At 52.7% G+C, this 18851-nt stretch overlaps 10 protein-coding genes across 10 annotated transcripts; 7 read left to right on the top strand and 3 right to left on the bottom strand.

Moving 5' to 3' along the window:
- Positions 1 to 269: 269 nt before the first annotated feature.
- On the bottom strand, positions 270 to 1849 carry Z517_12045 (uncharacterized protein; the record flags this gene model as incomplete). Its single annotated transcript, XM_013423625.1, has 2 exons — positions 270 to 1210; positions 1264 to 1849. The coding sequence occupies 2 exons, from the start codon at positions 1847 to 1849 to the stop codon at positions 270 to 272; spliced, it is 1527 nt and encodes a 508-aa protein (XP_013279079.1).
- Positions 1850 to 2883: 1034 nt separating this feature from the next.
- Z517_12046 (uncharacterized protein) lies at positions 2884 to 3285 on the top strand (the record flags this gene model as incomplete). The annotated part of the gene is made up of 1 exon (XM_013423626.1): positions 2884 to 3285. The coding sequence occupies one exon, from the start codon at positions 2884 to 2886 to the stop codon at positions 3283 to 3285; it is 402 nt and encodes a 133-aa protein (XP_013279080.1).
- Positions 3286 to 4180: 895 nt separating this feature from the next.
- Positions 4181 to 4870, top strand: Z517_12047 (uncharacterized protein; the record flags this gene model as incomplete). Its single annotated transcript, XM_013423627.1, has 1 exon — positions 4181 to 4870. The coding sequence occupies one exon, from the start codon at positions 4181 to 4183 to the stop codon at positions 4868 to 4870; it is 690 nt and encodes a 229-aa protein (XP_013279081.1).
- A 38-nt stretch (positions 4871 to 4908) lies between these two features.
- Z517_12048 (uncharacterized protein) lies at positions 4909 to 5924 on the bottom strand (the record flags this gene model as incomplete). Its single annotated transcript, XM_013423628.1, has 2 exons — positions 4909 to 5652; positions 5703 to 5924. The coding sequence occupies 2 exons, from the start codon at positions 5922 to 5924 to the stop codon at positions 4909 to 4911; spliced, it is 966 nt and encodes a 321-aa protein (XP_013279082.1).
- Positions 5925 to 7105: 1181 nt separating this feature from the next.
- Z517_12049 (uncharacterized protein) lies at positions 7106 to 9607 on the top strand (the record flags this gene model as incomplete). Its single annotated transcript, XM_013423629.1, has 1 exon — positions 7106 to 9607. One exon carries the CDS (start codon positions 7106 to 7108, stop codon positions 9605 to 9607), a length of 2502 nt encoding a protein of 833 aa, XP_013279083.1.
- A 1134-nt stretch (positions 9608 to 10741) lies between these two features.
- Z517_12050 (uncharacterized protein) lies at positions 10742 to 10924 on the top strand (the record flags this gene model as incomplete). The annotated part of the gene is made up of 1 exon (XM_013423630.1): positions 10742 to 10924. The coding sequence occupies one exon, from the start codon at positions 10742 to 10744 to the stop codon at positions 10922 to 10924; it is 183 nt and encodes a 60-aa protein (XP_013279084.1).
- Positions 10925 to 12304: 1380 nt separating this feature from the next.
- Z517_12051 (uncharacterized protein) lies at positions 12305 to 13454 on the top strand (the record flags this gene model as incomplete). The annotated part of the gene is made up of 2 exons (XM_013423631.1): positions 12305 to 12344; positions 12403 to 13454. 2 exons carry the CDS (start codon positions 12305 to 12307, stop codon positions 13452 to 13454), a joined length of 1092 nt encoding a protein of 363 aa, XP_013279085.1.
- A 238-nt stretch (positions 13455 to 13692) lies between these two features.
- Z517_12052 (uncharacterized protein) lies at positions 13693 to 15285 on the top strand (the record flags this gene model as incomplete). Its single annotated transcript, XM_013423632.1, has 1 exon — positions 13693 to 15285. One exon carries the CDS (start codon positions 13693 to 13695, stop codon positions 15283 to 15285), a length of 1593 nt encoding a protein of 530 aa, XP_013279086.1.
- Positions 15286 to 15412: 127 nt separating this feature from the next.
- On the bottom strand, positions 15413 to 17605 carry Z517_12053 (uncharacterized protein; the record flags this gene model as incomplete). Its single annotated transcript, XM_013423633.1, has 1 exon — positions 15413 to 17605. One exon carries the CDS (start codon positions 17603 to 17605, stop codon positions 15413 to 15415), a length of 2193 nt encoding a protein of 730 aa, XP_013279087.1.
- A 671-nt stretch (positions 17606 to 18276) lies between these two features.
- Positions 18277 to 18757, top strand: Z517_12054 (uncharacterized protein; the record flags this gene model as incomplete). The annotated part of the gene is made up of 2 exons (XM_013423634.1): positions 18277 to 18415; positions 18486 to 18757. The coding sequence occupies 2 exons, from the start codon at positions 18277 to 18279 to the stop codon at positions 18755 to 18757; spliced, it is 411 nt and encodes a 136-aa protein (XP_013279088.1).
- Between the last annotated feature and the right edge of the window lie 94 nt (positions 18758 to 18851).

Here is an 18851-nt window from a genome sequence, read left to right on the forward strand (position 1 = left end):
ATCTACACCGGGATACTGATCCTCATGAGTGGTCAACGATTCCTGCCAAAGAGAAGCCTCCCCCACTACGTCTAGGTCGAACTCTTCGACGATACAGAGGACGCATCCTTCAACAGCACGTAAATTCTGGAATAGAGCACTTGGAACAAAGTCGAAAGTCGAGACTTCAACGGAGCAATGCAGCAGATAGGATTCGAAAGCTCAAGGACTACAACGCCCATCCTGGTATATGGTCCAACAACCAAAGTAACGCCCGCAAAGCCTATGTCTTACATTCCACCCAGCGCTCGAGCAGCTTCACCTCCACCGCTTTGAACCATGGCCTGCTGGCTCAAGTCGGCTCTGAGTTTGCCTTTGGCAGGCCCACCTTCGCCGACACCCATTCTCCGCGCAACATACCTTTGGGCCAACATACCAATCGCCAGACTTAGCGTTTCTTCAACCCACTCGCTCACCCATTCTCGGGGATCGATACCACCACTTTCAATAATCTCTTCGATGCTCTCAGGCAAAGTGCCTTCCCCGCCACTCGGGGCATCTAGCCACTCGATCCATTGTCCGGGAATGGCTTGAGAGACGACCTGGAAGGTGATACCGTGAATGGGATCGTGCAGATAGACAGCAAACACAATCTCGTCAGTGACGTTCTCCTTCGCCTCTTTTACTTGCTCGTCCTTCTCCAAACTCGGTGCTGGGGCGAATAGTTCTTCCGACACTGGTTGTGCAATGGCCTGGATCGCTAGGAAAATCTCGCTGTCTCTGGTCGGATTGGAGGTCGAGAGTGTTTCTGTAGCTCGCTTGGCAGCTTCTTCAACTCCACCCTTGGTTCCAAAGTACTCTTCAGCGTAGCTCTCAGCAGAGGCCCTGACGAGCTTGGTACCCTCAACAAGCCCTTTAACTGCGTTGATACTTCGAGGTTCTCCGCTCCTCCACCATGGTCCATCATGCCAGGAGCCCAATGGTCGCGACATTTCTCTAGATTCTCTTTTAGGTCCGGCTTCGTGTCCTCTTTGAACAACCATCAAGTCTCCACCCTCGACTTGTGCCATGACACGGCTAAAGACTTGGTAGACGAGGGGATCGAGGGTGGGATAATTTGACAGGTCGTGGGTGATATGGATTTGCAGTCGTTCGTGGGAAGAGATCGGTGGAGCAATAGTCTGCAAGATGTTCTGAAACGTGGGCATGGCTATGCTTCTAAGGTCACCGCCTGTCGTAGCTGTTAGCCTGCAAAACCTTCAGTTCAACGCTCAACGTCCATACCAAACCCTTTGAGCACACCGACATTTCCTCGGAGTTGCTCTGCCCATTTCTGTGCTTCTTCATTCTTCTGAATTTCTTTCACAGCCGCCTGGGCCTGACTGACGGCGGCAGAAGCAGTCGAGAGCAATCCCCCCCACCACCCACCGCCGCTTTTGGCCGCTACTGGGGCCGGCTCAGGCTGCGATTCATTTTCTGTGGACTCTTCAGTCGTTGTGGTCGCTGGTGTAAAGCTCTGATGGAACGAACGTGTACTATCACCCGACTTGCGCTGACCGCTGCTCGACTTCTCTTCGCTTGTCCGGCCAGGAGGCGGGGTGGCTGTCGAGGTTCGCTTGGGGGATCTGTTGCCCGTGGCTGAAGACACATTTGGACGCAGTGATGGAGTGGCAGGTCGGCTAGCTGGTCGTTGGGCCAAGTTTCCCAGTTCAGCGAGCAGGTCTTGTTCGTTCTGTGACGATTGGGCCGGTTGTCCTTGTCGGGCAGTTCTGGTGGAGGGCTTTGGAGCACGCGTCGAGGCCTGCGTGCTCAGATCGTCAAGCTGTGCCAAGAGCTCATCGTCGGTGGGTGCCGCCTTCTTTGCAGCCATGGTCATTGCATGTAGAAATCGAAATGGATGGGTATGGAGGTGGACAATCTGGCGTGTGAAAGCCGAGTTGAAGACGCAGGGAGGCTAGGGAACGTGCACGGACGTGACTATGACGGCCATGGAGATCCGCTTTTGGGGAACAAGTGGTGCCGCTCTAAGCCACCTTGGGACAAAAGCACATGGACTCAAAGGCAACGTCCCACACTGCAGTCAAATCAACTTCCTTCCTGGCTCCTTTCTGGCACTCAGTCTGGTTCTCCTGTGCTACACAACGCAACTCAGACCCTCAAACAAACCACACATTTCCCAGTCTGCACCGCCCGCCGAGACTGAAGCGGCAAGTCTACAAATCGAGATCTGCCGGGGCGAATGTCGACGATGTGAGTGTATGGGTAGTTTCTGCTGTTATGCCTCTTTCGTGACCCGCTGAATGCCGTTTGTCTCCTCGTTGAATTAGATTGTTCGTTAACCACGACCTGGAAATGGAACCGAACATTCAGCAAATGCGTTGCTCCGGGCCTACAAAAGTCCAGATGATCAGCTGCCTTGGATACACCTGCCTGCCGAATGAGTTGAAGAGATGTAACAGAGCCTGGAAGGAGTTCAACTTCCAAGTGCAACTTCCAAGTGCACCGATATAATACGGATTGAGTAAGGATGACAAGGAGACAGACGACAAGGGGTATTCTGAAATGTAGTAGTAAGTATTGTTCTGTGATGCGTTTCTTTTCTCTTCATATCTCCCAGCAACAACACATAGTTTGAAGCATCATACTATCTTCACCCTGGCCGCGGCCTTTTCGTGAGAGCATATATGACAACTACTAGTATTGCCTCAGATCATTCAACAATACACTACAATTGTTCAATACTAAACCAAGTCGCTCGAGCACACACACAGCATTGTAACTAGACAAAATCAACCCTTCTCCGATCTCGCGGAGATATCTCACAACAACTCTCATCCCTTTACTCTTCATTGCTGCATGCTCCCGACGTGAAGTGCGATCAACGAGAACTTGAGAGTACTCAAAATGCTCCATCATGTTATTCGTTCCCCATTCCTTGCTACCTCTCCCATTCTGCTCCTTCTTTTACTCGTCCAAATTTCGAGCGCAACGCTCTTGACCGCTTTCGGTGGACGCGAACGAGATGTCATTCTCCCTCGTGGGATCATGAAAAACGGCACCTGCGACGATGGCTACGAATGGACCGTCATCACCCCGCTCTCGACTCAAGGCGCCACGTGCTGCCCGGTCGGGTACAAAGGAGAAGAGGCAAAGATCCTGGGGAATCTGGCGGGGACGTTCTGTTGTCCCGAGCATATCGACACGGTGCCATGCGATGCCCACGACCGCGAGATGCCAACGACACCCCTCACCTGTCCGGAGCCGGGGCAGCTAATCGGCGCGCTCTGCAAGTATTATTATTGGTAGAGGGAGCCTTCTTCAGAGAAGAGGTCGGACAGACGGACCTGAATGCTGGAATTGCCTTTTGGGAGGAATTAGGGACGACCACTAAGAAGGCAGACAGGGAATGGTCGACGGTTCAGTGGTTTTGGGCCCTGGAACCGAAATGGTTTCATGTATCAACCACTGCAGCGAGCTTTCTACCAAACAAGGCGAATTGGATATCAGCGCCCATTGAGCTGGGTCATCTCCCTTCATATGGGGAAGGCGCGTTACGTGTCAGGGCAATGATCCAGATAAGAAGTCATACTGGACTGGGCTAGATTCAAGCATTCGCCAGAAAGAGTACAAATCTGAGCCTGGTGTCAAGTTGTCCTCTGCATTGACTTGGTTAATCTAGAGGCAGAAATCGGTCTCCATCCTGTCTGTAGTGCTCTGCCATCGAATCTTGATTGATACCCATCCTGTTGTCCCGATCTTTGCGCTTTGCGAGAGCAGGCGAATAAAACAAGACCTCCTGGAGGGGATAGGGCCAAAGTCGCAGACAGTCCCCGAACGCCAACTTGCTTCACACATCCATCTCCCACCAACACTTTGAATCTCGAGTGACAAGTGACGGGTGACGGTGAACGATGTTCCTACTTCCACTTCACTCCAACCCGAGTCACCCTTGAGATGCCCTCACTCCGGGACGTGTCGTTTGCTTGAAAAAGCGCGAAACAAACCTGACCAGCCGCAACGCTTGAACAGAGCTTGACGACTGGTCTCTCGTGAGAAGGCACATTGAATCTTCTTTTCTTTGGAGTGGCTCGAACTTGATTCGGGTGTAGTGACCATCCTCGTCGCCGGCTCTTGAACTGTCGAGTTGACTCATTATTGTCGCCTCACTCTTGTACCCAACCAGGTTCCTGGGATTGTCAGAATGTTCATCAAGATGAATCAAACCACAGCCAAAGATGACCCCGGCGGTTTCGCAAGCGAGATGAAGTTGTCCCTCAGCTCGCCCGGCGCTGGATCAGAAGGGTCCGCTCGCCACATCGAGACGCAGGATGAATGGCCGTCCAGTCGGGATTTCGCCCAGAGATACGGTCGGTACGACACACAGGGCTTCTTGGTCGATTTCGAACATACAACGGCATACATGCTACCCAGGAAGGCACCCGTGCCTCCCCGTCCCAGCACACCAATTTCACCGTCCGGTCTCACCTGCGCCACTCTTATCGACCAGTCGTCCTCGCAATCGGAGCCACTGATTGCGATACCATACGAGTCTACATCTGAGGCAGACTCCCAACCCCACACGAGACCTCAGATCAGGTTCAGCGACATGTACCGGAAGTGGTGGTTGCAGCAATACTACCGGCCGAAGCAACTGGTGCGGCTTGCGTCTAGGACTTCAGCTCAGGGAAGCCGGCAAGGTTTCTGGCTCGCTCGAGGTACACTGAGAGGGTGTGATGAGGTGATGATGCATCAAGACCCTAGGTATTGGCTGGCAAGGGCGACAATGAAGGACGCTAAGCAGGACGGCGAGGCTGGGAGCGCCGACATACCCTATCGGCTCTGGGGTCGTGTCATCGACAAGGTACGAAGAATAAGTGGCGAAGAGAAGTGACTTCGTGAGATATAGAGTTCAGAAGTCCTGGAAGTTGGTCAAGTTTGACCGTTTGTAGACCCCTTGTCACCATCGTCAAAGTGGCTAGCATGGATCTCAGCCAGGTTAAATCTCTTCAATGTTTCATAATCGCTTCCCACCACGCTCATTCCAACCACATTTCGATACACATCGACAAGGACAAGCTTGTCATAGCCTTTCAAGTCGACCGAGTGTTTTCCCTGTCCCAGAGCGGTAATCTTGTCGGCGACTGCGCGAATAACGTCGTCTCGACCAATTTTGTTGTTGTTGCGGATTGTCGGTCGGATAGCGAACTTGCATGGTCGTTGTTTCAGCTCAACGTTGTTCTTGGAACTCGTCTCGTCCTCGTCGGCTCCGTCGACATCGATTGAAAAGTGTTTGGGCAGGACTTGATCACACAATGATTGCAGTCCGTCATTCAAGGTCTTCCGAATTAAAGTGACTGGAGTGAGTCTCTTGATGTAGCGACTTCGTGGCCCCGCTTCTTCCTTGCTCGAGGCCGAAAGGCACAATTTGCGGACAGTTTCAACAGGATCAAAAGATGTGTTTCTGGGAAACCGTACAAAGGAGACGCATGGAATATCGAGAGTTATAAAGGAGAACTTTGGTGACGACACATCCTGAGGCTCTCGATTAGCCCTCAAGGAGTCCAACTCAGCGAGGATATCGGCCTCGATGTCAACCTCCCCCACGTCACCGTTGTCTGGGTTGATGTCTGAAGTTGCCTCCACGGGCTGACCGCTTGGTTCAGCAGCAAACAACTGATGGCATGGTCAGTCAGTGCCACATGGCTGAAAGACACTGCGCTCACCTCATCTAACAAGTCAGATAGCTCTTGCAAGCATTTCTTCTCCTGACCCTTGTCACAGGTGACGAAGATTCCAACATCATCGCTGTGGATTCCGGACGCACTGATGGCGGCAAGGCGGCGAGATTTCGCTCGCGAATCCTGTGGTTTCGAAGTCCGATACTTGCTATTGCCAATATTGTCTTTGCGAGGCTTTGAGTCTGATTGTGACTGTGTATTGTCCATCTTAAGCCTTTTGGGTGATCTGCTCATCGATTCATCAGGATGCATGTCCGGGAGAGCCTGAATCTTCGCCGTATCTGTCTAGGAGATTCGTATGACTGACAGGGGTAGGAGACTTCGAGTTTTCAGAGATTTGCGCCGTTGAAGTTCATATAGGATGAAGAGAACGACGGAATTACATATTCTTCGAGGCTGCAAAATGCAAAATGGGCGCTGGCTGATGCCAAAAGCCACTAATCCTCTTCCGGAAGGCGGCGTATTTCTTGTTCTGTGTTCTTGGTCTCCCCCATATTATTCTTTCTCCTCTCCTAGCTTCTATTCTGATAACCACCCTGGACGTCTTTCTCAATGCTAAGTTGCTCCTGCATTGACCGGTCGTCTATCCTTGCTTCGGCCACTGGTCGTCTCACCGTGACACCCGCGTTGAACCGGACAATGGAGCCATTTGTCCAGTGCCGGCCTCGTGATGGCCTGGTTTAAGCGCCTCTCGCGACCGAGGAGGCGACTATGGGGATGGTAGTACAATCCCGTCTCTCCTCTGGTGGCTTTGGAGGCCATGGCCTTGACTCCTTGATTGGTTCGTTCCCTGGCCCATTTCTGGACAAGCTTGTCGAAGCTCTCTCCGTGCGACTATCAATGCTTCAACCCCCTGTTTAGGAGGGCGTGGACCACAGTGTCGCTCTGCATGATGCATATATGGGCACATTTCAAGCAGCAAAAAGCATATTATGATCCATGACAGACCGGCTTTCTCTTCTTCTTCTTATTCTGATCCTCTTTCTTCTTCCTGTGGCTCAATTGCCCCGATGGCGTCCCTTTTTGGCTCGAAGACGCAGGCTGACTCCTCAAAAATGATTGTCAATGGAGGACTTGGTGGACTTGTATGTCCAGAGCCCACGGTTGTACACCAAGTGCAGGAGAAGATGAATAATAACATTGTGTCCAAACTGCGTCGTCGGCCTCCTCCACTGCGAATATCAAGTGGTTCTGATGCTGCATCTTGGTCACCATGTTTGGCTTCAGCACCACCATGCTCTGGGCTTGGAGGACTCTTGACTCCCAAGACTCCCACTGACCGACGTAAATATTCACTACTGGGGTTTGATTTCAGGGATGGGTCTTCACCGTCAACAACACGGTACAACCCTGCCACACCCTTGACACCGGGGTTTTCCCTGCCGGAGATGCCAGCCAGTCCGACATCACTGTATTCACCAACGGCGGCAGAGTTGCCAGGTTCACTTCTGTTGGCAAGCCAAGGTTTCCCGCAGACAAATCCCATATCACCCCCGCCATCTCTTCGACTGCTTCGCCGAGACACTGATGATTCCACGACAAGCTCTGTGCCAACTCTCTCGACCTCCGCATCTAGCGATGACGAAACAATGGAAGCATTGCGAAGCCTGACCACTCCTTTGAGAAAGCACGACCGATCCGTTGGAAGCACGATGCCTCTCTACACCATCGGAAGCCGCGCCCCCTCAAGCCTACAGTCCACACGGCCATTTACTGCCATGACTATCGAGGAGCTGCTGGATAAACTGCCTGAATGCGACCATGTGACCATATCCCAGCGTTGGTTACCCGCTATGCGCAGTCAACTGCAGAAGATGACGGCTCTGCTCAACGAAGCTTGTAACCTGAAACTCGAGTCAAGCGTTGATCAAGTAAACCTGAGTAGTGTAAGAAGCTCGACCTTTGCGACCACCTTTGGCACTGACCTTCCTCAGGCACTCAAATCCTTCTGCGATCAACTGCGCTTGATCACGGCCGAGTACCGCAAAATTGTCGAGTCCGCAGAATCACTTGCTGAACGAGATAACAAGGTCTCTCATGAACAACTGAATGAGCTCGAAGGGCAGGTAGAGGAAGCTTTGGAGAGGATGACGGCCAAGGACAAGGAAATCGAAGACAAAGACCGAAGAATATCAGAACTTCGAAATACCGTTCACGAAGTCACCCGCCTTTTGGGCACGTTCATTCAGAACAATGTCCCTAGCTGGGCGCATACCATCGACGAGCCCAAGACTCTACAAGTTCTTCGAATCATAGCCGACTACACGCGCAACGAGCCTTACGAGTCTGTTGATTACGTTCGCATCGCCGAGGAGACCCTGGATAAATATGTTGGAGATCTGCGCAACGCGCGAAACCTCATCAGAGACTATCGCAAGGTATTGCATGGTCAGGGAGCCATGATCCAAGACCAGTCGAAAAACCTCGACGCATCCGTGGACAGGTACAACAAAGCAGTCAGGCTTGTACAGCAGAAGGATCACGAGCTTTTGCTTCTTGTACAACAGAACGACGATCTAAGCAGAGACTTGCAGGAATGTCGAGCCACACTTGCCGAGAGCCAACAGATGCGGACGGAGTCGGAGAGGATGGAAAGAAGATATGAAGAGCTGCGAGGGACTATGGTCAGCATGCAAACGAGCTATACACTGGAACTTGATCAACGCGATGCCGAGATATCGAATCTTCGTCAAAAACTGGGTAGTGCTCGCGAGGAGGTTTTCGCGCGACGGGAGGATGTCAAGAACGTCATCTCCCAAGCTAACGCGATGCTCCAGCCGCCTACCGATACAGCGGCCATGGCTGCAAAGAACAGCAGCACGTCCAAAGCCTTGAGGTTCTTTGGAATGGAGAGGGACAAAGACAAATACCGCAAGGGCACTCTCCCCACGAGTTACAGCATGATTGGACTCCCATCGGAGGATTCGAGGTTCTCGTCCAAGGAGGTGGCTTCCACGGTCGATCGCGCAGCACTTCGCCACAGACCTTCTTTGCAGACACACGCAAATCCACGGGCATTGACGACACCAAATACACCCATTGATAGCTGTCAGAGCTCGAACGAGACTGTCATGACAGCACCAACGTATCGGCCACGATCTGATTCACTCGGTGCTGTACGTTATGGCGCTCCCACTACATCTTCCATAGATACCGACAAGTCGCTTCCTGACCCCCCAGCGTACCCGAGGCCTCGTCCCCTGGCGGCTCGGGTTGCTGAAATTGCTCCGTCAATCGAGAGCCCCCTCGCGGCACAGATCACATCGGATTACTTCAAGAATGGTATCATGGGACAGACCGCCGCGCGACGCGTGCTCAGCAAAATCACCGAAGTTTCCGATATCAACTCGTCTCCAGACGGTGGCCTCCAGACGGAGCGAGTTCTGGACGAAAACAAATCCGACCACAGTGTCGCCAGCAGCGATCGTGAAGTCTACCGCAAGAGCATCTGTGCGTTGGATATGTTGAACTCATCCAGTGGACTGCCCTATAGCGACACGGAAACTGAAATTGAACGAATCATCCGTGGTGGAGGTCCTACGAGCCCACCGAAGCCTAGCTACTTTCATCCCTACCAAGAATACGAAGCCTGCGACGACGGACGAGGACAGCAGCAGCAGCAAGAAGACGAATATGACGAAGAACAAGTTCACACAGGTGTGGCGCATGTCCTCCACCTTCGACCGGGAACACGGGACCTCAGAGGAGCAAGTGCAAGGTCGAGCGAAGCAGACAGTCGGGAATACGAGAGTGATTCTGGGCGGGAAGGGAGACGGGAGAGACTTAGGGAGAGCATGGTGAGCAACGAGTCGGGCTATCGCACAGAAGACTCGGAACCAAAGACTGTGGCTCAGCTGTATCATCAGGGGAGACGGCATATTCGTGGTTGATGAGCAACTACCGAGTAGACTTGTCGACCAAACGCAAGTGCTTGGGGATGACTTGATGCACGCGGTTGGACGACTGGCTGTCGAAGAATGAGGATCGTGTGGCAGTGCATGAGGGTTGTTCTGGCCTGGCTGGTGGAGTTGGGAACGTTATCACGAGAGCTGAAGATCAAGAGGATTGGCCGACATGGTCATTGATGAGGGCTGGCTGAATCGAGGGTTAACAAGGCTTACAGCCAATCTTGAATAGTTTCTCCCCATAGTAAGCGAGACATCAATCAACAGGGCTGCTTCGCTGCTCAACCTGGCTGGCGGTGCAGCAGAAACCTTTCACACAGTGAGAAAGAACAATTTCACCGAACTCTGACCTCAGATGAGATTACCTTTTCAAAAAGCCGGGACGCTCCATCGAAAAGGGGAGCGGTCCAGAATGGCGAGGGGAGGCACCGCTGAATATTTGATATGGGTATTGACATTGATATTAACGTGGCAACAACGACTTGTATTGTACAGAGTAGGGCCAGCAGGATCGCAGGACCGCAGGACAGTAGTGCGACAGTACAGTAGTGCAGTAGTTCAATAGTTTAATAAGTGCAGAAGTACAGTAGTACAGTAGTATAGAATACAGATCAACCCACCATCGCATCACCAGAGAGTAGTGCAGCGGAGGCTAGAGCAGCAGAATAAGATATGACAGTACCACTCAGAGGGAATGCCGCAGAGAGCCAACGCCCACACCCACGCCCACGCCCAACGCAAAGCAAAACAATGTGAAAGACGAGCGAGGATGCCATTCGTCTTGCTTCCTTCTAGGGGTGGAGTCGACTTTGTTACCAAACATGGGTGGTCCCTTTTCAGACAACATGCTTTCCCCAGCTTGGAGTGGAGTGGCGAGAGACGTGCATGTTGACGGTCTGTCTTTGCCTGGGTTGCCGTCCTTGGCTGGTGCGAAGTCAAGCATCTAGATCCCTACTCCGGCGTCAAGGCGATCTCTCTGTCTCATCCATCTTACATCTCTGTATAGTTCGATCCCTGTGAACCATGTGGCAGGTTTGTCTCCCCTTGTAGGTTGCGGTGGCGCACGAACTACCGGAAGTAGAATGCTCACTTTCAGGGAAAGCCGTGCCCCGTCGAGTCATGCCGTCTGTGGCGGACGTGACACCGGATCCGAAAGTATTGAGTGCAGCGAGAATGAATGCTGGCTTCGACAAAGAGGCGGCATTTGCAGCCATCGCTCCCGGCGCAAAGAGCATGGCGGGAGGATATTCAGTGGGTGCGTTGAAGAAGATGTTGTGGATAGTGTGGTCTGAAGGCACATAAACATGGTCATTCGCTCAAGATGACAGGGCTTGTAACTTCCTGTAGGCGTTGCTGGTGCCAGGAGGGTGTGAGGCATTGATCAGGGGTCATAGACAAGGCCGAAATCCATCTAGGGATCAATCCCATCGGTAAGGACTTCAAAAATACCCTTCCGGGAGAGACCGACAGCCGCGCAGAATGTCAAGCGACACAATGATTCAAGTGGTAGGCCTTGTTTGTTGACTTCAGGCGTCCCTTTTGTGAATTCTGACGGCCAAACTCTATCCAATCTCTTGTAAATGACTTCTTGATGGTCCTTAAATCTCTCTGCGTTGAGGCTGCCATGGCCTATCGGACCTGACTACCATCAACCACTGCTTCGTGCTTCATGGACGCCTCACGCCCATGTCTAGGATGCAGGGTTTGCATTTCTATCTCATTTTCCTTGCGACCGATAGCATTGCGCCTGGCGGTGGGGTTGGCAATGGTAAGGCTCTCAGATAAGCTTCGGATCTGTGGCTGCACGACGCGTGAGATGTTGTGGTAGCCATTCTGAGGGAGTTGGATGAGGAGATTGTGCAGGCAGGAAAGAACCATGGTTGTGAAGCGGCCCATAGTTGCGGATCGCGCGTCCGATTTTGAGAGGTACAGAGGCACGGCTTGGTTCCCAGGATCAATGAGGAGATGTGACAAGGTCTGATAACCGGAGGGCGTTGTCGTGGGCGGTAAATGCAATACGCAAGTTAATCCCAACGCTGAAAAATGAGAACGGTGATGAATATGCAAGTTGGAGATCTGCGCATGCACTGTGATGTAGTAGAAGCGTCTCAGGGAAGTGGCTTCTCGGTAGATGCGGCAATGCCTGTAGCCGCTGAGTAGAGTGTGACGGCGTTGATAAAGGTGACAGGGGTAGAGCGATCCAACCTCGACGATGGGGAGAATATACGAGACACTTGGTACGAGGTGGTGTTTAGTGTATCTTCACATGTCTGTCTTGATAAAAAGACAGCACACCATACTGCTCAGTCAGTAATTTGTCTAGAGGAAGAGGAGGGACAACAAGTGGATATGGCGATAAGGCACAGACGGGGGATGTTTACGAGGTATTGTTCTTGGTACGGGTTGTTTGTGGCGGTAAATGCGGAGGAATCGGGGAAGAATCCACAGTTGGAAGTAAGAAAGTCTGAAAGTGTATCTCGTGCCCTCGTATTATTATTATGCATCTCCCCGTGCTCCCCCTCAATGTCTCCGTGCGGAAAACGTTTCCGCCCTCCGTTCACCCACTCATCCACTCACCCATTGTCCCAATGTAACCACCGGCCAAACAAATGATAACCGCTTCATATCTTCATTGACCAAGCACAACTTTCCCGTCCCAGTATACCTCCTCGTACCAGTGTCATGGCTGCCGATATTCCAACCTGCAGGTGGGGAATAGTATGTATGCCACCACTACTCCCATGCTCTTTATGAAGTGGCACTATTAACAGCCACTACAGCGACCGGTCTCATTTCTTCCTGGTTCGTTGAAGACTTGGTCCTCCACCGACCCGATGCCAAAGCAAAACATGTCATCCAATGCATCGGATCCTCATCGATGCAGAAGGGTCAAGACTTCGCCGCAAAACATTGCCCAAATGCAACCCCCACCATCTATGCTTCGTATGATCAAGTCTACTCGGACCCAGACGTGGATTGTGTCTATATAGGAACTCCACACTCCTTTCATAAAAGCAACTGCCTCGACGCCATTGCCGCCGGGAAGAACGTTCTGTGTGAGAAGTCGTTCACCATCAACGCCCGCGAGGCACGAGAGGTGCTCGATGCTGCTGAGAAGAAAGATGTTTACGTCCACGAGGCGATGTGGCTACGGCATCGACCTTTGGTGGCAGACCTGAGGAAGCTCCTATTCAAAGATAATGTCATTGGGGATATCTTCCGTATGTCCTCTGACTTCAGCTTACTGGTGCACATCCCTAGTTTGCCAGACACCTCGCGATACAAAGATCTTAAGCTTGGTGCCGGAACGTTGCTAGATACTGGCATCTACCCGCTGACATGGGCGTTCCTGGTATTGGATCCCAACACCCCCGAAAACTCCGAAAGGCCGGCAATCCTTGCAACACAAAGCCATCTCCACGGAGTCGAAGTCACTTCGAGTATCCTGGTACAATACCCATCGACGGGAAGACAGGGGATCGTCAGCTCCACCACCATGTCGGGCGGGCTTGGCGAAGCCATTTGCCGCATTCAAGGCACCGAAGGCTACATCGACGTACATGGCGCAGCGCCATCGCATCCTTTGTCCTTTACAGTCCATCGACGGAAAGAGGACAACAAACATGACTTTGAAAGCAAAACATATGACTATCCTCGTGTCGGGCGGGGGTTTTTCTACGAGGCGGACAACACCGCCCTTGACATTGCGGCTGGCCGGAAAGAGAGCGCCATCATGCCTTGGAAAGAGACTATCCGCGTCATGGAGATTATGGACGAGATCCGAAGGCAGGGAGGAACGAAATACCCTCAGGATGAAGTGACGAAGGGATGATGACCATTGGGTCGTCAGCCTCGTGATGGCTCCAGCCTTGTGACCACCTCAGCCTCGCTGACGTCATATTCAGGGGGACGGAACGCGTGGTTCGCGATTCCCCGAGCCCCCAACCTTCATTCCTCGAACAAGCTCTCCTTCAATATCAGACTGTGGCCTTTTATATACCGAGAATATATCAACAAGGGCTGCCCTCGCTCGCTTATTCTTATTCTACAACTGACCGCTCAACTCCACAATGACCTCCTTCTATCAACTGCTGTCTCAAGTGCCCGTCCTGTCCTCGTTTCTACTTCCCGCTCCTCTCACAACAACCGACAGCGTCAGTCAAAACACCCTTTCATCTTCAACTTTCGACCCCTCGGTCTGCCCCAACCCCCCGTCCCTATCATGTCCGTCCCCCCCAGCGCAAGATGTAAACACATGCTGTGTGAACCACCCGTCAGGACACTTCCTGCAGACCCAGTTCTGGGACACGGAGCCACCCATCGGGCCCAACAACTCTTGGACCATTCATGGCCTCTGGCCAGATCTCTGCACGGGAGGGTTTGACGCGTTCTGCGATTCTTCGCGCTCGCATTCCGATATTCGGACCGTCCTCCGCCACGCCCTAGAGGGCCAGGACGGTGCGGGCGAGGCGCACGACGGAAATCATGAAGCCATGGTCGACGAACTGCTCTCGTTTATGGAGACGTACTGGCTCTCCCTCAACGGCGACCACGAACACCTGTGGGCGCATGAGTGGAACAAGCACGGCACCTGCATCTCGACCCTCGAGCCGGACTGCTACGGGGCTCCTCCGCCGACACCAAACCGCCAGCACCGCCACCTCGACGTGCTGGATTACTTCATCCACACGACCTCCCTCTTCAAAACGCTCGACACGTACTCCATACTTGCGGAGGCCGGCATCCTTCCCTCGTCCCAGAAGCGATACACGCTTCAGGAGCTGGAGACGGCCGTCGAGTCCTCTCCACACGGCCAGCCGGTGACATTCCGCTGCAACCGCCGCGGCGAGCTGGATGAAGTATGGTACCATTTCGCGGTGATGGGCTCGCTGAGACATACATCTTACGACCTGGAGGACGGCGAAGCGGGATCCGAGGCCAAAGCCATCATGATGTCTCCCCGAGAAGACCAAGGGCGCGACATATCCTCCTCCTCCTCTTCACCTTCTAACCTCTCTCACTCGCCGTTCCTAAACACCACCACCGTGCGCAAAAGCTTCGTGCCTGTCCCGCCCGACGGAGGGCTCTCAAACTGCCCGAGACGCGGGATCAAATACCTTCACAAGACGCCTGGTAACGACGAGGCGCCACTCCCGCTCCCACCCCCCTCTCCCACAAAGACTACCACTATCGGTGCTGGACCCACAAGCACCACCACCCCCTTCACAGGAAAAGGCCACCTCGAAATCCACGTGCTCGACGCCACGCCCACATCTCAGACCGAGTCCGAGACCACCGCCATGAAAAGGGGCTGCCTCATCCGCCAGGGCCAGTGGTACGTCTCGGGCACGTGCGCGACCTTCCGCGCCCAGCACGACGTCGTCGACCCGGGCCACCAGGCCTTGTTCTCCCTCTCGTCGTTGTACTCGCCGTGTCTGGTGAATCCGGCCACCGGCAGATTCGAGTGTGCAAACTCTGCAAAGGTTCAGGGCATCTTTTCTTACGCCGACAATGGGCATGGCGCCAACGTGCTCGCATATCACAACCACAGCGTCTTCTACGCACACACCACTCCAAAGAGGTTTGAAAAGGTGGATCTGTTTGCTGATGATGGAAATGGCGCGAGGAAAGTCCAGGTGGAGATCCACTGGGTACCAGCATAGTTCTGGCGTCCGGCATACAGGTGTCTAAACAAGTCGCCCTATCCACTATTCCTATTGACTGGAATGTTTAGGTGCAGCATTATTACATGCTTTGCCCATCTCATGGCGCCCTTCGCCAATATACTCTTCACTTGCTCCCGCTTCTCGGCGGCAACAAGTCGTCGCTACTTCCAGGCCAACTCATCCCACTGACTCGGCGTCCCATCTTCTTGACCTCTCGCATTCCGGCTCCGAATAGGGTCTTGACCCTCTCTCCGCTGATCTGTCTCTCAGTCTTACGCCGTGATTTGACGATCTTCTCTTGCCCACCTCCAGGCACCTCGACCAGCTCCACTCGTGATGGCAAGGTGTTATTTGCCGCCTTTGGAGGCGGGCGAACATGTCCACTCTCGAGCATTGCCACACTCAAAGAGTCTGTCACTTCTCCCGAGGCATCGACTTTGCAACAGGAAGAGAAGAACTGAGGCTGAACAGATCCTGAGATTTGCACAGCCATTGGGGATGGTACTGGATCCTTACTCCGGCCTCGACTCCTGAAAACACTTACAGAAGGCATTTGTGGGTTTGAAAGTCGGTGCGCTTCGGCTGCTCTGCGAGAGGCACGCTCCTCTCGCTCCTTCATAGCCTTTGCTCGAGTCTCGGGAGAACACTCAAAGTAGGATGTTCGACGACGATGTGAAGTGAGCTGGACAGTATTCGACTTCGGCAAAGACTTGCCCTCAATAACATGCTGTCTCTTTGGTATGAGAGGAATGAGAGATGCCAAATTGCCTGTGGTCTTGCTTTTCGCCATAGTGCCTTCGCCGTAGAACGCTTTGGAAGTTTCGGTCAACACGGCCTCAGCATTGACGCTTGATACTCTGCTGGTTGGTGTCGAGGCATGTCCAGGAGAGGTTGACATGTTCAACGAGAATGGTTTGAAACCATTTGACCCCGACATGCCCAGCCGCCGTTCCACTTCTTTACCTGCAAACGCGAGACTTCCGGCTCGGTGGAGGCTTTGACGCGAAACTCCTAGCTTTTTGAGGAGGATATTCTCAAAGTCTTCAAAGCTCTTCAAGGCTTCTTTCGTCTTGCAATGCTCTCTGAGCTCATTGAGCGCACTGTTCATACGCACCTTCTCGCTATTTTCGAAAAGACGGTCAGCCTTCTTTTCGGTCGACCCTGCGGGCGATTGAGGTGGTCTGTTCAGCTCCTTCATGCGAAGTCGGTCACAGAGAGACATATATCGGCCAGTCCAGTACGATGCGTCCTCTGCGGCGTACACCTGTCTGAGGGTTAACAACGCTCGACGGCGATAACATACTTGACCGTCTCTCACATGTCTTGCATCAATGTCCGAAATCTGGCTCGGGCTCGAGCTCGTGACGCTTCCAATACTGGTTGTCATTGTTGTCGAAGTTGGAATGTCACTGTCTCGCCAGTTTATATTCGCTAAAGTGGAATTGATGAACAAAAGCCGACCAGATGATGACGTCCTCTTCATGCTTTCCAGACGTTGTGTATTGGCAACATCGTTCAGTGACAGCTTCAGAGTTGGTGCAGGTTCAGCCGTGCTCCTTACTGGAGGATTTCGGTATTGACAAGCATTTCTAAGTCGAGCGCGATTGACTGCCGCTTCTCTCTGAACTTGTATCATTAAGTCCATCTCTTTCTCTGTCATCCTACTTTCGTTCAATGCGTCGGCGACATTAAGCTGACTTACATTATCATGATGCTGTTCTGAGGAGGACAGTGAGACAGAGATTGGCTTTCTTGGAGATGGCGTTTGATGTGTCGGAGCGAAGCATGAGATATTGCCTAGAGTTTGTGTTCGCGGCAGAGGTGGGTCGAGGGGTTGAAGGAGGCGTCGTCTAGTGATTATCTCGCGAGGTGAAGACAGGAGGCTTCCCATCGTCTTGGACTTTGGCAGTGCAGTAGTGCTGGATACCTGCTTGAGATGATACGGAGCGACAACAGCTTCATGACTGCTCAAGGAGTGCGTGGACATGTTTCGGATATAGAGCTGTTGTCGGGTTCCAGACAGATCATGATGGGACCGTTGCTTGTACGGAACTAAGGACTCTTTATTGGGCGTCGGTGCCTCAGCCTGGGCCATCCGGAACGAGCTCGGTGGAAGAAAGTCATCACGATGCCATGATTTCCGGTGCATGTAAGGAATTCTGGGGAGACTTGTCACTGCTGCCGAGCCCCTTCTATCTGCTCGAGCAGCTACGGGCGTTGCCTGGCGTGAAGTGCCAGATTTCGGCCGTGGGATGGCCGAGACTGAAGAGTGACGGCTGCGTGCACTGAGAGAAGCAGGATCAGGTTTAGGTGGCATTTTGAGCCGCGGCGAAATGAGAGGACAAAACGGTGAGCGTCGCACTCGCTTCACTGGTGATCGAAAGAAATGCAAGCTGGAATGATGAGGGAGTGGCTCACAGAAACTGTGAGAGGAGAGAAGACAGCTACCATCAGAGTACCGACCCATGTCGGAGATGAAGGCAGTCTCGATGCCTCGCTTGCAATACGGTCTGAAAGCTTCACGTCTTGAGGCAAGAGCGACGTGCAAGTGATGGTATTGAGGAAGGCTCGATCTGAGAACCAACCAAGAAGAAGAATAGTCTGCGTTGGAAAAACAATCCATGATGATGCTGGACCCAGAATCAAGGACCACGACACGCACTCCTCCTATCTGCCAGACCTTCTTTTATTACCAATAATCAATCACAACACCTCAACTGCCTGGATTCTCAGCCTTGCGCAACTCGAGCAAGGCTGACCACATGCACACCCGGATTTGGATTCCGGCCTCAAGGGGCTCAGCGCCACAGCGACTTCTACATGACATCAACCAATGACATCACAACTATTCAACGAAATCCGAGTACAAAACCTCAAGGAGAATATGATCTGGTCTTTTCTAATGCAATACCATCATCACACGCAACTTGTCTTCTGGAAACCCTTCCGACAAAAGAATCACACCAAGACACCTCCTACCTAGCAGCCATGTCTGAGCAATACAAGGGGCAAGACCTCATGGATATTGCCAAACAAGCCGAACGAGATCTCGCATCGGCCAAATCCAAGCACGGTGCGCAAGACAGCGGCTTTGGAGGCAAAACGGTCCCTGGAGGGAGCGACAGCAGTATGTATAGAAACTTTCCCACATCTGCTCCTATTGCACCGCACGCTGATCAAACCCTTGCCACACATAGCAACCGAATCTGGCATCGATCAATCAGTAACCAACAAATTTCCCGGCAGCACTGCTGAATACGGAAGCAAAGTCTCGGGTGCTGGTGACAACCGAGAGATTCCCGTCGAAGAGGGCGGTGGTATACAGAAAGGCACAGGGCGGCCGACCAAGGCTGGTGATTTTGAAAAGGGCGCCGCTGGTGAGGGCCCCGAGGATGTAAGCAGGCAATACGCGGAACAGTACGGTGGTAATGATGATGTGAGGAGTAATATCAAGAATGCAACAGCATGAACGACCTCGAGTGCATTGAGGCCGGCATGGAAGTGGAAAATATATATGGTATACAAATTTTACATGTGATTGAGGAATAGCCTTCTGCAAGTCT

The sequence above is a fragment of the Fonsecaea pedrosoi genome, assembly GCF_000835455.1.
Source record: "Fonsecaea pedrosoi CBS 271.37 unplaced genomic scaffold supercont1.8, whole genome shotgun sequence".
Classification (NCBI taxonomy): domain Eukaryota; kingdom Fungi; phylum Ascomycota; class Eurotiomycetes; order Chaetothyriales; family Herpotrichiellaceae; genus Fonsecaea; species Fonsecaea pedrosoi.